This window comes from Monopterus albus, unplaced genomic scaffold (assembly GCF_001952655.1).
Source record: "Monopterus albus unplaced genomic scaffold, M_albus_1.0 scaffold262.1, whole genome shotgun sequence".
Classification (NCBI taxonomy): Eukaryota; Metazoa; Chordata; class Actinopteri; order Synbranchiformes; family Synbranchidae; genus Monopterus; species Monopterus albus.
In genome coordinates this window covers 59,532-75,615 of record NW_018128142.1, presented here as the reverse complement: position 1 = coordinate 75,615, position 16,084 = coordinate 59,532, and the positions used below count along the sequence as shown (strand labels likewise).

Sequence of the window (16,084 nt, the reverse complement as noted above, 5' to 3'; positions counted from 1 at the left end):
CCAGCGGCCTTGATGCGGGTGGGACATTAGCGACGCGTTTGAATAGTAATTATGCTTGTATGGGACTCCCACCAGATGACATGATTGGGATTTTACCCCAGACTAATATTCAAAATCGCATTAGAAAGGAGCCGAATAAACGGCACCTGATTCAGCGCAGTTCATGCGTGATTTCATTCAAAATGCCCCCTCTCCTTTCCCCCCACAAGTGGGCTGCACCGTTTCGGCATTCAAAGTCTCTACAAAGTTTTGCGCCGAGCTTTTTCAGGCCACATTTCCCTGACTTAAACTCACTTTGTCTCGCATGAGGAGACGCGGATAAAAGCGTGTGAAGTTGTGTGAATTGATATGTTTCGGTGTACCTTATAAATTCATACCTTTTCTCACTCGAGCGCCTCAGAAAGAAGGTGTCACTCAGGCCGATTCTCTCTGCTGTCCAACGCATTTAGCAGGAGATCTATTTGAGAAGTTCATTCCTAGGCAAATGTATGCAGGAAGGGCTCGGCATGAATAGAGCAGCGTGTCACCCGACCCTAATTGGGATTTAGCCACCCAAAGCATATGCACAAAGTGACAGAAAATCACAGGTTTCAAAGAAAGTCGCAACTTTTGCCCTTGGTGAATATAAGCAGCTCTTTCCAGCAGCTCAGAGTAAAACGGCACTTTCTTATAGGATGAAGGTTAGTGACCCAATTGGCTATGCGGTGTGTTTGTGCAAACTAAAAGTATGAGCAAAACAACTCCAATGGCAAAGAGCAGGCTTAAGGACATGTAACCTTGACTGGCCTATATGTTCCCATAAGCTCAGATGTTTTTAGCCGAGGTCATGGATATTATCTCAACAGATACCTAAATCGGTTAGAGCTTTTTCCTTCTCATTTCTTTGTTGAGTCATTTTTAACGGAGTTTTGTAATGTTCCACGTTTGTTTTTAACAATAATAATAATTTGCGTTTCTATGTGCTCATAATTTTAAAAGCTGCGTTGCATTTCCCGATTTAATGAGCTGAATGTGTGTCTGCGAATGTAAGTTTATGTTTTTGTCTTTTTTACTGCTTTAGTGTGTTCTCTGAGGACGAAGCACCATGGATAGCTCCGCGCACCTGCCCCGCCCCCCCCCCCCCAATCTGTTCATTATATAATGACATGAAATCCCACCCCGTCATATAGATGAGAAGTGCTTTATATCAGAGAGCTTCAGCTTCAGTAGTATAGGCTTATTTATATAGCCGTAGCCGAATAAATCCTTCACGGTGGATGCGCATAACGCGCACCGCTGTAACGCGGCGTGAACATCTTGCGGCTCCTCATTATATCTCCGGTGACAGTTTTGGGTTCAAACTAATTGTCTCCTACGTGTTGGGGTGGGATAAGCTTGAGCAAATGACTTCCGAAAGAAATATGGATTCTTTTATTTTCACTCATTCCCATAATCATAATAAAAACATAGGCTAAATAGAATGAGTGACCAAGACAGGTGTTCTGGAAACAACAATGTGGGAAGGATGAAATTATCATTTCTTTCTTCTTCTTCTTCTTCTTCTTATTATTATTATTATTATTATTTTACTTGAATCCCAAGTGCGGCTGAATTAAAATGTGAGTGAATCCTATGTTTCTTTTTTATTGCTAATGTAAATATCTCACTTATTTAGGTGGTTCATTTTTAGGAGTAGGAAATGCTTTTGTTTTGTGGCACATTTCAAGCTACTTCGAAACATTTTGATGCTATAAGCAAACAATACACCCGGTCCAGTGTTTGTTTAGCATCACACTAAAACTCTACAGGTGAGGGGGTACATTTTACATTTCTTAATTTTTTACTGCCTTGCTAAATGGCGTCTTTGACAAAAACAAAACACTTTAAGGATCCATTATATCTAAGGGCATTTCACTGTGGAGTAAGAATGAGGGTTTAGATCTTTAGCTGACTTTATCACTAAAGTGATCCATTATAATTGTAGTTATACAGTAATGCTATTCCTGGTCCTGTCCCTGTCTTTTGTTTCAGTTTTTGTCAGAGGATTGGTTTGTTGTATGTCTCTGCTCTCAGCCCCTGAACAGGACACTGAGCGTGTTTGGCATCTGCTGGCCAGATCCAATCACTCCCAATCAGCAGCAGGAGGAAGAGGTGTGGATGCAGATGGAATGAGGACAGGAAACGGCTGTGTGCCATCATTCCGCTGCAGGACAAAATTTGACTGACAGATTCCTTAGGCCTCCCAAGTGTCAGGGCGACTGCTTCAACCTTCAGGTGACTCTATATTTCTGTGTGTTTTGCTGCTCCCTCTGTCCTTTCTTTCCCTTTTTCACTCTTCATCCTTTCAAGCCAAAGCTACAAGCATGAGCAACATCTCTCTCAGTTAAGCAAAAACTCTTTTACCACCATTTCATGAATATAGTACTAACATTCTGTGTCCTTATCAGACTAATCAAACAAGGGCTTTAAAAAAGACATCAAATAAAAGACAAGGTAATTGAATGCTGGTGGCTTTATTTGCAGGGAGCAGAGAAAGGGGGAGTGTAAGGCCCACAAAGGTTTAGAGGCCATGTTGAGTTTTCTTAGGCATATTTAAAACCAATGAGAAGAAGGTTTCACTCTGTAGCAAAGGCTCATTCAGCTTCTTCTTGTCCAGAGCAAAGGGCAAAGGTCAATGCCCAGACATGGCACTTGGTCAGTGCAAAGCTCCGAGGGGCGTGGAGGTTTAAGGGCAAGAGGAGGTCACTTGGGACTTTGTGCTGGTCAGTCGTTGTCAGAGTCATCGGCCGCACCAGTAATGGTGTAGGTTCGTTCTTTATGGTCCATCTCCAGCACGTCACCCTTGTTTTTGATTATTTTGTAGGGAAGAAAGAACAAAAAGAGGGTTGAAGTGACAAAAGAGGCTTATTAGACCCGTGGACAGCTGTATGTGTGCCTAATGCTATTATAAAGCACTTAGACCCTTTAAATCACTGCTTCTTGAACAGGGGTCTGTCCGAATGAGTCCTAGGATAAAAATCAGCTTTGTTTAAGAAAAGAACAGATATTTGATCAGCATTTTACCTAACGAGCACTGTCCTTCTCTCCATCAGCTCCACAGCCTGCTCCACATATGCCTAAGTGTTGCCAAAATTCCCACCTGAATTTCCCACCCACCAGTGGTCCGATTCCTGTGCTACTGGTAAGACTACTAATTAATTTGATAACAAAGGAGATACTGGCAAATTAAAATTAACCTACTGGATAAAAAGCTTCAAATTCTATTTCAGCTTTCTTCTTCAGCTCCACTGGCTCCTCATATTTAACTTTGATTGCTTCTAGTTGAGTTGAGCAGCTGTAGACTCTTTAGCCGCCAAGGAAACCGGGAAGCCAGAAGTAATATGGTCGTCAATTTGATTTGAAGGTGTGTGCAGGAGTGTAGATCAACATCTTTTGCATTTTATATTTTAACCTCATATCTGTGTGTCCATGTGTGTGTGTTTTCAAATGCAAAATCAAGCCATCTCATCTGTGCATAAAACAGCTGAACAGCTATATTCTTTGACACCATAACACACTGAGACACCTCTCCATATGCCTGCCAGAAATAAGCCTGTTACCAGGTAAGGAACCTTGAAAGCACCAAGTTGACATCTTGTATTATTGCTTGGATGGATCAGTGAGGCTCAGTGAGGTGTAATCCTTTCCAGAAACAAAGAATTCGGTCTTTATGCTCTAATGACGGTCTGAAATGTAAAAAACAAAAACAAAGTGTTTTCATGCACTGAACCCTCATCTGCTCAGTGATCTTCTTCAGCTCGTTCAGCTGTTCCTCATACAGCAGGCACAGACCTGACAGCTTGTGAAAGCGGTTCTGTTACGCCTCGATCTCTGCTTCCAGTAGATTGTTCTGCTGCTCAAGTGATCAAACCTGTAAGCATATGAAACCATCACCTAAACCAGGCACCACAGTAAGTTATCTGTCCACGTGCTTCCAGAGGTCAGAATAATATCCCCCCATTTTACAATGAAAGGCATTTTCACTCTGCTCTGAATGCTATACTTAAAGTATGTGCTCTGATGTGCTTATCACTGTATACAGCCAGTCTGTCATTGAGGACACTCATTTCCTGTCTTTCATTTGTGCGTGTGGTGAGGAATTCCTTGTTCTCTTCCGCAGCCACATCCAGATTTATGAGAGGCTCTCCACCAGGCCCAACACATACCACGTCTCCACTCACACTGAAAAGATATATTAATACACATCAGGGCCACAGATTGTTTAGCATTGTTCTGTATCAGTTGTTTATTATATGTTTCGTTTTCATAATTCTTGTCTCAGCATTTTATCCCTTAGGTTTTATGTAGTTCTTTTATGTCTTGCTTTCTTTGTCCTGTTTCCTATATGGTGTGTTTTGTTTTGAGGGCTGTTTAACACCTGGCCTAGGGCCAGCGGATGAAAATTAGCCTCCTGGCTAACACTGGCACATTTACAGTGATGACCCTGAAATAAAACTTAAAATAGATAAATAAATTACTTATAAGGTAAGCATTATTACAAGGCCACCTAATTCAATTTTAATCTAACTATACAGTCTTCATAAACTCTACATTTTTTCACATGCAGGAACTCTTCTGACCCAGTTTACCCTGCTCCAACCATGCGAGACCTGCATGCAGCCGAGACGCTTCTTTTTTCCCACTGACTCTACAGACGTGCTGCCCGCCCTGGCTCTGCAGGAGTAGTCAGGCATGACAGGCCTCTCTCCTGGTCAGTGATAAACTGGACAATGTGACCTGGTAGGACAAACTGCTGCTGTCCTCAAAGTGACAGCGGTAGGACGAGACTCTCTCCGGGCTGCGACTCATGGTAGCAGCAGGGCCTGTTCTTCTGGCACTTTGAAGGGAGATGAAAGAAATACTTAAGCAGGGCCTGTTTGTAGTTCACTACATTTCACTAGTACTCCACCTGCCTTACTTACATTCTGATTGTCAGCCCAGTCTGAGGTTTTATACCTCCCATTGCCAGTTATACCCTTGCTTGGTTGAAGACAGCCCAGGTCATCAGTCAATATCTGTGGAATCTTGAACCTCTACACTAAAGCAGGCTTGATCTGCTGCTCAGATTTCTGTCAGAAGCTTGTGAGGAGCAGATCTGTACTGGCATACTGGCTGACACCATCGGTGGAGGTTTCACAAGTATCAGTGTGTGTGTGTGTGTGTGTGTGTGTGTGTGTGCCTTTTTTTAAGAACCAATAATGGGTATTGCCAGGATACATCCACCACCTCAGTGTCCACTATAGCACTGGGCAGAGGATAAAGAGGCATTCATACAACCAGGCAGGCAAGGTCCAGTCAGTCATAGCAGTCAATAGGTACAGCGATGATGTGATCTACACTGATGGGATGAAGGACTTTAATTGAGAGCTGGAGGGTGACCTGACGAGGCTGTGGCTACAGAGGAGCCCTGGCAAGATTTGACATAAATTAGAACTTATTAGATTGGCCCATTTTCAAGAAATTAAAACTGGAGGATGCAGAAAAAATGAAAATTAACTGCTTCCAAGGGACAATAAGGAGGCAGAAGAGAAGGAAGGGGGGCTGTAGTCTGGAGTTTCCAGTTGACATGACACAGTGATATGAGGGAAGAAAACAGTGGTTATGCCTGTACAGGGCAATTTTCCATTGACACCCACAGGGTCCCTTGAACAAATGACCCCGTGGGTGCCCTGTGCTTAACATTTACTCAAAATATGAACTGCCAGTAATGCCCACCGAAAACCTAACACACACAGAGAAGACATCAGAATAACCAAAACAAAACTTGAACTCTGTCGTAGTTATTATTGTTGTAACACTTTGTCTTCATGGATTAAACTAGCAGCTACTCATTTCCACTGGCCTCGGGTCTTGCAGCAGCACGAGACTTTCAGCAAGAGGTGCAATATTTCAGTCATGAAGACTCTGTCTCCACTAACTCTTCATTTTGCAATAAATGTGTCATTTCCTGTAGCTTTTGACTTGTGAAACAAATCATCACATTAAAACCATGTTTAACCATAACCGTAAGTTATTCTCATAAAATCAGGAAAAGTCATGAGGTGTAAGGGAACACAACAAAGGTTTTTCGCTCTCTTTTTAAAGAGGACCTACAGTTTCCAGTACCCCAAACAAAACAAGATGGTAAAGCCTAAATCTTTTTTTTTTTTTTTTAATTTTACAAATATTCTTCTTAATGTAACAGGCCAAGTAACAGCATGTGATTACAGGCGCTAGACTCACTGATGCTTTACCATGTGAATATGACTTTAAAAAAAAAAATCAAGGGATTCTCTTGCCTGCTTGGAGAATACTGTTTAATAAAAGCAGAATTAACACATTTACTCATGCATTAAGAGTCACTTAAAGCTCAGTTTCTTATTTACTGACAATAACTCAGTATCAATAAGCTGCTTATAGGCTTTGTGATACACTTGGATCATTTCTAAATCTTGAGCAAACTGATCATGAGAATACTATCTGTGTATCGTTCTGACTTTCAGCTCAAGTTGTAAAAGGGGAAGTTAACAAGGAACAAGGTCTATGGCTGCAGTCTACACACTGTAGGAGAAGTGTTCATCTCAGCTAAAGACAAACACCTTCATTATCAAGGATGATGAACGAATCGGTTAGTGTTCCCTGGAGAGTTTGGATGTTAGTCATTGCCCTTTAATACCATAAATCATCAGCTGTCACCTCAGCAAGCCTGTGTATATGAAACTACCCAAGGGAATGTCTGTTACTTTATTAGACCTGCCCAACAATGTCTATAAGTTGTAAAAATACCACAAACCAAATAACACTGTTGATCATAAAGTTTTATTGACTGAAAGATGCGGGCAACAACTCCACGGACTGTTGCATTAATGCACAACCCGCCACAGTACACATCAACGTGAAAACTCTTCATAATATGCAACAGAAGACTAATTAACACCCAATCATTCTCAGCTTCTGTTAAGTATTCATTTGCATATTGCACATTCTTCAATGCCTATTCATAATTATAGTATAGTTTAAAATAGTCACCAGTTGTGTGTGTGTTTTCTTACAAGTTGCAAAGGGTTTATAAGTGGCTGTTTGAAACAAATTTCCAAGTAACTTGCAGTTATATTATAAAAGCTCTGAATAAATCATGTAATGAAAAATAACAGAACTGATGATGTATGTTGAGCCCTGTGTTTGAATTCTTAGGGATTTAGAGATGAGAAAAACAAACAACAGAAAAGTGCATGGACTTTTTAAAAACCCTTTACAAGACTCGTCATGACACACATTTACCATATGAGCTTGGATCATTTAGAAAAAAGACCTTGGATATTTTTCCTCTTCTGTTATCTTTTCTCTTCTGGGCTACTTCTCCTCATTCTTCACCCAGTCTTGCCATCCGCCTCCATAATACTGAACACTGAAATTAATTTAAAGAAAGAAATTCAACGCACTGCTGCAACAACTCAAATATGTAATTGCTTTTGTTTTGGATTTACAGGTATTGACACAAAGTTAAATGTGCCATTAAATAATCCCATTGTTGGTCTCTTGCACATGTGTATGTGGCACCTTTAATATGGAACAACAGGTCAATAACCTCTGTCTGAACTGTGATTAAATATAACAGTTAAACATAACATTCAGTTTGCCAGAATCAGCTATAAAACATAACGCACCTCTGGCCTTTTTCAATATTAAAAAAGGGTTTACATTAACAAGAAGGAACAACATCAAGAAGTCCTATTCAAAATTTGCTGAACATGGCAATAATTCAGTCGTTTGTAGATTTCACTGTGAGGTGAAAAATCAATGTTTCTGACATATGCCAAACGCTGAAAAAAAACTTACACGAAGGCAACTGGACAACCAGTTGGACAGAACTGATGAAGCCTCTTGGATGAGAGGTGAAACGTCTTCTACCTAAAAACTACTTCCATATGCCATCTTCTAAATTTTTTTCAGCATACTACGACCTGGATGACTCAGAATTTGCACGGACATGACATATGCCAAAGAAACACATCTCACTCTTTGTATCCCAGGGGGATGGTTGCGTCAAATGCTTCCTTGGCCCTGACCCCTGCCAGACAGGTGAACACAATGTTATCTGTCTGCTGGGGCATTTCACAGCCATACTTTTCTCTGAACTCTTCTGGCCCTAGCTGAAGGGCAGAGTTCACCTGTCCCACTGCAAAGACAAATATGCACAGACAGATCAAAAGTTAAACAGGCACTGTTAGATAAAACAAAACGCTGATGGATTTGGTGTTTATGGGAACTACTGAAAGGAATATCAGAGCAACTACACTTGTCAGAATCATATTAGGAATATTAACCATCAACAAAGTTAGGAAGCATGTTCTCTCTCATACCATTTACCATGTTGTCTGCAGGTTCCTGCCATGATGATCTTTTTAATTTCATACTGAATGCAATACTGAGAGGATTTCACAGATAATTAACTTGGAAATAAAGCTCAAGCAGACCAAGCTGCTATAGCCTCTACAAGTTAATCTGATATGCATATGCTTTGTGTGACAGAATTGATGGGATTTAGAATATTGCCATATTTGTTCATGACCTGCAGATAATGCAAATTATTGGTTACTACATGATCTGCCTCACAAATAAATTAGTCCAGGTTTTTTAGGTAGAGCAACACTCACGGGGAATGTTTATTGAGCCGGGGATGAAGCCGTACTCTCTGAGCTCCCAGGGTTCTCTGACATCTATAAGCACAGATTTCTGACCAGCCAGGAGCTGCTTCAGCTGCTCATAGCTCACATCCGTGCTTGGTGGTGCTGTACTGAATCTGCAGAACAGTAGCTCTGTAGCTGAAAGCAAAATGAAATGTAATGACTATAACTTCTGTTCCCTGAAGAAGAGACACAAGGTAGAACACATACTGAGTGGGATATCACGCCCTCCTGTGTTCTGGCTGAAGACACTCTTATTCACACACTAAGGCTGACAGCTTGTGGTGATGTATGTGCAGCCACGCCTGCACTTATAAACCACCACAACCACAGTTGTCCCCCAGTTCCTGCACCTCAGTTGTCCCAGCTCTTGGCTGATCTCAGCTGTGAAGTGGGGCAACAGGGTGATGTACCTCGTTCCTCTCCTTGAAATTATAACCATAATAATTAATTCTCTTTCAGTCGATTAACTCGGTACAAGACATATTGTACGGGATATACAGTATATTCACACCCTGCAGGGCAGCCACCAGCAGAAAAGGCAAAACACCCACCATGGAGCATTCAAATGGAAGAATAATATGTTCCTGACACCACTGCTCAATAACCCACCACTTACAAGCATCAAGCCTCTAGTGGATGTGGCTGGAGCACTCTGAATCACCGGCACCATGTTTGAGGGGGTTCTAAACACATTTCGAGCACATAGGGTACGAGGCTACACATTACCTATGCGGTACCTACAGCGTAGATTCAATGGAGAACCATACATCAAGCTTTAGGGTGTGAAAAGAGCCAGCATGATATCCATGGATGGTACCGAGTGAATCGCCTGAAATGGAACAAACAGTATGTACAATCATTGACAGTTTATTAGGTACACCTAGCTTAATCTAATGTAGTCCAATACAACAGTGCTGCAATAAATTCTCCCTTATGAAGGTGGTTTGCCCGTCCCATTTAAATCAACAGCCATATAGGCTAAATAATAGAAACAGCCCTCTGTATGATGTAACACAGTTCAACAGCAGCGCACACTACAGCCCCCAAAGTGATCATACAGTTGAATAACCACCACTCTTAAACTGTTCGAACAAAAACTGAACATTAGGAGCTTCTTAAAGGGAGGATTTTATTTCACTGCTATGGTGCTTTCCATTTACCTCGGAACTCGGAGCCAGGAATGACAACACACCCGAGTTAACTGCGTTCCAGTTTCAGTACCAGTTCAGACAGATTAGCCGTTGTTAGCAGTACCAGTTTAAAATAACGCGTGGTATTTTGTGCATTCAAACACTGTAGTAACATGTTCACAGATTGAGGTTGGACAGTACTACGTGTGTCACTGTTTTTAATGAGACACGAATAAGACACAAGTGCTATTAAAGAGTATATTACTACAGCTTTTTTTTTTACTGCTGATCGACGGAGTAGCCATCTTGATTTTGAGATCGAGGTTGAAGTTCGTCCGACTTTCCGAGTCGGAAATCCGAATTCAGGGGGCATTCCAGTTGAAATTTCAACTGGGAACTAGGAAATTCCGAGTTCCCAGTTCAAAAGGAATGCGCCATTAGACTGCATTAAGTTAGCTTTTAGCTGGGACACCTAATAAACTGCCAAAACAGTCACCAGTGAGTCACTGTCAACGTCAGGCTGACACTCACATGGGCAGTAGGTAAGCTAAGAAATGAAGACAACTAAATGTAAAACTCACTTTTGCAACCACGACAAGTGCTGATACAGCTGGACACAGAGCTTCGTCTTCCTGGGACAGAAGTCTGGGAAAGCCCGGTACCGTTCCATAACAGCCGCGGGACAAACCCTGCTAACTTGCAGTACCTTCTGAGAGCCATATACAACTCGTTGCGCCCTAACACTTAGTCAACATATATCCGTAATCACACAGTAACACTGCGCTCAACAACCATTAGAAATTCCGCTGCTCACGTCCTGCGCGTGCGCAAAGTACGGATCACCTAAGGGACAAAAATACTTTCCTTAGTAGTCCGAACAAAGACATCATAAGTACTTATTGTATTTAGGTCTCTGTAATTATAATATACCAAACGGATCACTCGGTATTTACTTATACATTATAAAAACCAGGGAAGCCTTTTAGCTGCCTTGACGTTTCCGTGGCCCTGAATGCAGCATTTGGCCTACCTGAGTTGCCGTAGTACGTCACATGTTGTCTAGTGTGGCTAGTTGATGCTACCGAAAGCTAGAAAAAATTCGAAAGATAGAGGCAAAAATGGAGACCTATTAAGGCAATTTTCCTACTTTTGTCGCTGCTTTGTACTTGTCTTCGAAATGCCTTAATCTTTCCGTGTACTGTCGTATAAAACACACATGTTAATATATTCCGACAAGCTAGTTTGTTTGCTAGCCAAGAGGAGTTGACATCTCACTGTTGGCTTCGGATTAGCTAGCACAGTCGCCATAGGAACTAAAAGAAAGAGGTAAGTTCCTACAGTCTTTTCGCCAGATGGGGCAAGTCATTAGTTCATTGTTTAAGTTTCTTTGACAAACAGCATAAAGGTGTTTCATGCTCACCTCATTGGAACGTTAGGGGCTAATGTTAGTTAATTGAGGCCTATTAACCCATTACTAGTAATTATCCCGTACTATGCATACATTTTCTGTTGTTTTTACTCGACAGTCCCGTACAGTGGTGTAAAAATGGCAGTTTGACTGGGCACAAGTGACTTTTAACTTTAAGGGTGCTTGAGAACGGGCTGTCTGTATTCAGTAAACGCTATAGAAAGGGTTTCACGCATGACACCCCAATTGTAGAATAATGAAAGAGGATAATCGTTAACCTACAAGGTACCATTAAGTTTTAGGCCCAAACAGTAGAGTGTTCTTGACTGGGCAGGTCAGTTTCCCGACCTTAGTCCTAAACAGGCGTTTCATCTTAAAGAGCAGACTGAAAATATAAATATCCTCTAAACTGGGAAGAAGTGAACATGGCAGTAATAAATGCAGTCATGACCAAAAACATTGGCACCCCTGCAGTTCTGTCAGATAACACACCACTTTTCCCAGAAAATTGTTGCAATCACAAATTATTTAGTATTCTCATGTTTATTTCTTTTGTTTGCATTGGAGCAAAAAAGCAGATGGAAACAAAAGTCAAATTTGATACATTCCACAGTCCAAAAATGGACTGGACAGAATGATTGACACCTTTTCAAAATCATCAGAAGTAGTTGTATTTCAAGCATGTGATGCTCCTTTAATTTGTAATAAAACTCACATTTAGCAGTCAGCAGGTGATGGCAATATAAAAATCATAACTAATTAAAATAGAGAAAGGTTGGCTAATCATTTGTGTCATGCCGTGCACTGAGCATGGAGAAAAGAAAGAAGAGCGAAGAATTGTCTGAGGATTTGAGAAGCACAATAGTGGAAAAGCACGAACAATTTCAAGACTACAACTCCATCTACAGAGATCTGGCTGTTCCTGTGTCCATCGTGCATAACATTGTCAGGATGTTTACAGCCCACGGTGCTGTAGCTAACCTCCCTGAACGTGGACGAAAGAGACAAATAGATGACAGATTGCAACGAAGGATTGTTTGAATAGTGGATAAAGAACTTCGATTAACTTCAAACAAATTCAAGCTGACCTGCAGGCACAGGGTGCAACAGTGTCAGCTCACATTATCTGTCGCCATCTGAATGCCAAGGGACGCTACGGTAGGAGACCCAGGGAGCCCCCACTGCTGACACAGAAACATAAAACAGCCATATTGGAGTGTGTCTAAACTTACCTGAGGAAGCCACAGTCCTTCTGGGAGACTGTCCTGTGGACAGGTGAGATTAAAATAGAGCTTTTTGGTCGAGCACATCATTCTGCTATTTTCAGAAAAGAAAATGAGTCAGACAGTCAAATAAAGCTTTTGAAGAATTCTGGGGTAGTGTAGGGCCCAGTGTCTGAAAGTTGGGTCTACATCAGAGGTCATGGGTTTTACAGCAGAACAATGACCCAGAGCAGACTTCAGAAAGTAGCAGAAATGGTTTCAGACAATGAGATGGAGAGTTCTGAAGTGACCGGCAATGAGTCCAGGTCTAAATCCCATACAGCACCTGTGGAGAGATCTCAGAACAGCAGCTGGGAGAAGGAACCCTTCAAATCTGAGAGACGTGGAGCAGTTGGGGAAAAAAAGAGTGGTCCAGAATTCCAGTAGAGAGGAGGAAAAAACTCGCTGATGGTTACAGGAAGTGACTGATTTCACTTATTCTGTCCAAAGGCTGTGCTACCAGATATTAAGTTGAGGGTGTCAATAATTCTGTCCAGTCTATGTTTGGAATTCTATGTGGAATCTATCTGATTTGCCTTTTTTTCAGATTTCTTTTTTTTATGTGTGTGTTGGTCCAAAAGAAAAGAAATAAACATGAGAATACCAAAGAATCTGTGATTGCTACAGTTTTCTTTGGACAAGTGGTGCATTATCTGACAGAAATGCAGGGGATCTATTATTTTTTGCCAGGATTGTACCTGGCAGACCATCGCAAGGAAATCTGCAGATGTCTTTTGACTGTACAGAAGACCTCAGGCAGTCTTTTCTTTCTTAGGATTTGCAAGTCAATCTTAAAAGAGATTATATAAATTTAGAAGAATTTGTCCAGCAGATCTGGAATTCTTAAAATGTATATGTTAAACACGCTACAATTTCTACAAAGTTTATATTGTGCAAATGTAAATACGTTAACTAAATATTTATAAATTACACTTTAATCTCATGATGGATTTTGAGGTCAGTATGCTGTAGTGCAAAGGCAACATAAATGTATCACTATAGATACTTACGGACTACACTGGCTAGTTTTAACAGTATTTCATGCTGCAGTAAGTAAAATGATAAGATGATAATGGGGATTTGAGTGCAAGCTTTGCTATGTTCAAGTTGTGCGGAGGTTGTTTAAGTTTGTGTAGTAACACCTACATTTGTTTTTCATCTTCCCATCCAGAGCTCCAGATGCGGCTAAAAGACCCCTTCTCTTTAAAAGCCGCCGATATGACTAAGCGGTCCAATAAACCGAGGAAACCCCGAGATGAGGAGTCGTCAGATGAAGTCAGTGGTAAGTCACTGAAGCAATTCAGGGCACCAGACTGTTGATGTTAGGGCTGTGTGCACTGATTTGCTAGAGTCCTGTGTAATACAGGGGATATAACATTTTTAATTATGCTTACAAAGCAATACAGTACTATGTAGAGTACATTACACAGTAGGATAGTATTTCTATAGTGCTTTCTGTCAATATTTACCAAGTTCGTCAAGGATTGCACAAATGCGTTCGTCATCTGGTCGTGACTGTTTCTAGTAATGGAAACCTAACATATGTTTCAACTGAACAGGGGTTTTTTTGTCTAAGAGAATTTATAAATACGACCTTCTAGACAAGGAAAATAGGTGGTATGTTAACCAAGCCTCATGACACCAGTGGAACATATAATGGGGAATTTATCTTGGAATTGTATTTGTACACTGTCTTGGTAGTTTATTAGCTACACCTACGTAGATGAAACGTTTGCAGTCTAATCCAACAATCTTGTTGCATGAATCGTACTCCATGAAGGTGATGATGTTCAGTTTGTGTTCAAACTGTTTCAGAGAGATGAGGATTCAACTGTGTGGTCACTTTGGAGGCTGCAGTTTGTGCTGCTGTTGAACTGTACTACACTATACTATAGTTTCTGTTATTTAGTCCAACCTCTAAATGGGGTGGACAAAACAATAGAAACACTAGTCGGTTTATCATAATTAATAAATACATGTATATATTTTTAATTAGGGTTGACTTGCCAGCATGTAAGTAAGGCTGTGGACCTGAGCACAGTGAAGAAATCGGTACTGTCCAGCATTTGGTTGGTATGCTCTGAGTGCCTTAAGGAGAGGACCATGATAGATGGAGACCCAGCAGCATCACATGACATCCTAGTGTGCTTAAAGTGTGGCTTTCAGGTAAGATTTATTTTTCTAATGCTAAACAGTGTAACCCAGTACATAGCACACACTGGGGCTGAGCAGTGTTATGGATACATAACAGTATATTTGGCTTTTTTATTAGATTATACTAAATGCCAGGAAACAGATTCAGTAGGGCCTACATTACTATTAACATTACTGTTGTCAATATTATGGTCATTTTAGTAGAGATGCACCGACTGCAATTTTCTGATATGCTGATTCCAATTTTCATTCTTTCTAAGAACTGCAAATACAGCATAGACACACATTTTTGTAACTTTTTTTAAATGAAAAATTAAATTATACTAAACGTATTGCATTGTATTAAATACATTTGACATTTTCTGTCTTTCTCTCAGTCAAACAAATGTCAAAATAAAAAAAAGTGCTCCACAGCACCGGACAAACTTTAAAATAATTTGTTTTACAAACCACCTAAAAATGAAGTGCAGTATTTGTGGTTATCCAAATATAAACAGATGCTAAAGGTAATAGAAACAGAAAAATGTCTGTTATATCAGTCCCACTGAACACACATTGAGGGAACATACTTGTGGGGACAAAAAGTTTACCACTGCAGTTTAGAGTGCTGACTTGGTTTAAGTTTAGGGTGATGTTAGGCAAGCAGTGGTTATGGTTAAAGTAAGTCCCCTGGAGAATGAATGTAAATCAGTGTGATGTCTCCTGAAGTGATGGAAACACAACGTGTTTGTGAGTGAGCAACATACACAAAGAGCAAGGAGGAGAGTAAAGTGGAGTAATCACAGGTAAATGTAACGGATATATTGTGAATAAAATTATTTTGTTTAATTGTTATTAATGTGATGAAAAAATGTTGCTCTGGACTGTTAAAACCAATAGGTATTTGTTCAAGGCAGCCTAATTTGAAATTTAGCTGATTTAAATGAGAATAATTTTTATTGTTCAAATTCTGTAAATAGGCATGATGATTAGTGTTGCCGCCAGGTTCGAGCCTGGGCCGATCTGGGGCTTTTCTGTGTGGATTGACATGTTCTCCCAGTGCCTGTGTGGGTTCTCTCCGGGTACTCCGGCTTCCTCCCACAGTCCAGAGACATGCAGTTTAGGTAGATCTGTGACTGTAAATTGCCCGTAGGAGTGGCGTTTGTCTCTACGTGTCAGCCCTGCAATACACTGCCGACTTGTCCAGGGTGTACGCTACCTCTCGCCTAGTGTCAGCTGGGTTTGGCTCCAGCCCCTCCGCAGCCCTTTTCAGGAATACATGGTATAGATAATGGATGGATGGATAAATCGGTAATTAAATGTGTAAATTATAGCAATTATAGAGATAAATAGACAAGGGATGACGTCTACAAAACCTGTGAGAGTTTTATAGCTATAACGGATAAAATGGAGTATTTGGAAGCACAGTCCAAGCGAAAAAACTTGATCTTTGACGGAATCAAT

At 40.8% G+C, this 16,084-nt stretch overlaps 2 protein-coding genes across 5 annotated transcripts in view; one reads left to right on the top strand and one right to left on the bottom strand.

The window, feature by feature from the left end:
• Positions 1 to 6,800: 6,800 nt before the first annotated feature.
• tstd3 (thiosulfate sulfurtransferase like domain containing 3) lies at positions 6,801 to 10,626 on the bottom strand. 3 transcript variants are annotated; one of them, XM_020621584.1, is made up of 5 exons: positions 10,399 to 10,485; positions 9,414 to 9,516; positions 8,655 to 8,822; positions 8,017 to 8,176; positions 6,801 to 7,405 (listed from the first exon to the last, which is right to left on the bottom strand). In XM_020621584.1, exons 2-5 carry the CDS (start codon positions 9,454 to 9,456, stop codon positions 7,351 to 7,353), a joined length of 426 nt encoding a protein of 141 aa, XP_020477240.1. In that variant the 5' UTR covers positions 9,457 to 9,516; positions 10,399 to 10,485; the 3' UTR covers positions 6,801 to 7,350. The 3 variants fall into 3 exon arrangements, with proteins under 3 accessions (XP_020477240.1, XP_020477241.1, XP_020477239.1); XM_020621585.1 differs by lacking the exon at positions 10,399 to 10,485 and adding an exon at positions 9,848 to 10,347; XM_020621583.1 differs by lacking the exon at positions 9,414 to 9,516 and having other exon boundaries at positions 6,803 to 7,405; positions 10,399 to 10,626.
• Positions 10,627 to 10,836: 210 nt separating this feature from the next.
• usp45 (ubiquitin specific peptidase 45) overlaps positions 10,837 to 16,084 on the top strand; it is a 40,045-nt gene continuing 34,797 nt past the window's right edge. The window contains exons 1-3 of one of the 2 annotated variants that reach the window (XR_002276715.1): positions 10,837 to 11,143; positions 13,659 to 13,769; positions 14,484 to 14,653. Coding sequence is in view for 1 of the 2 variants with exons in the window: in XM_020621582.1 (XP_020477238.1) it covers positions 13,667 to 13,769; positions 14,484 to 14,653 (273 nt within the window). In the remaining variant the exon portion in view is untranslated. The remainder of the gene's footprint in view (positions 11,144 to 13,658; positions 13,770 to 14,483; positions 14,654 to 16,084) is intronic. The other variant, XM_020621582.1, reaches the window with a different exon arrangement.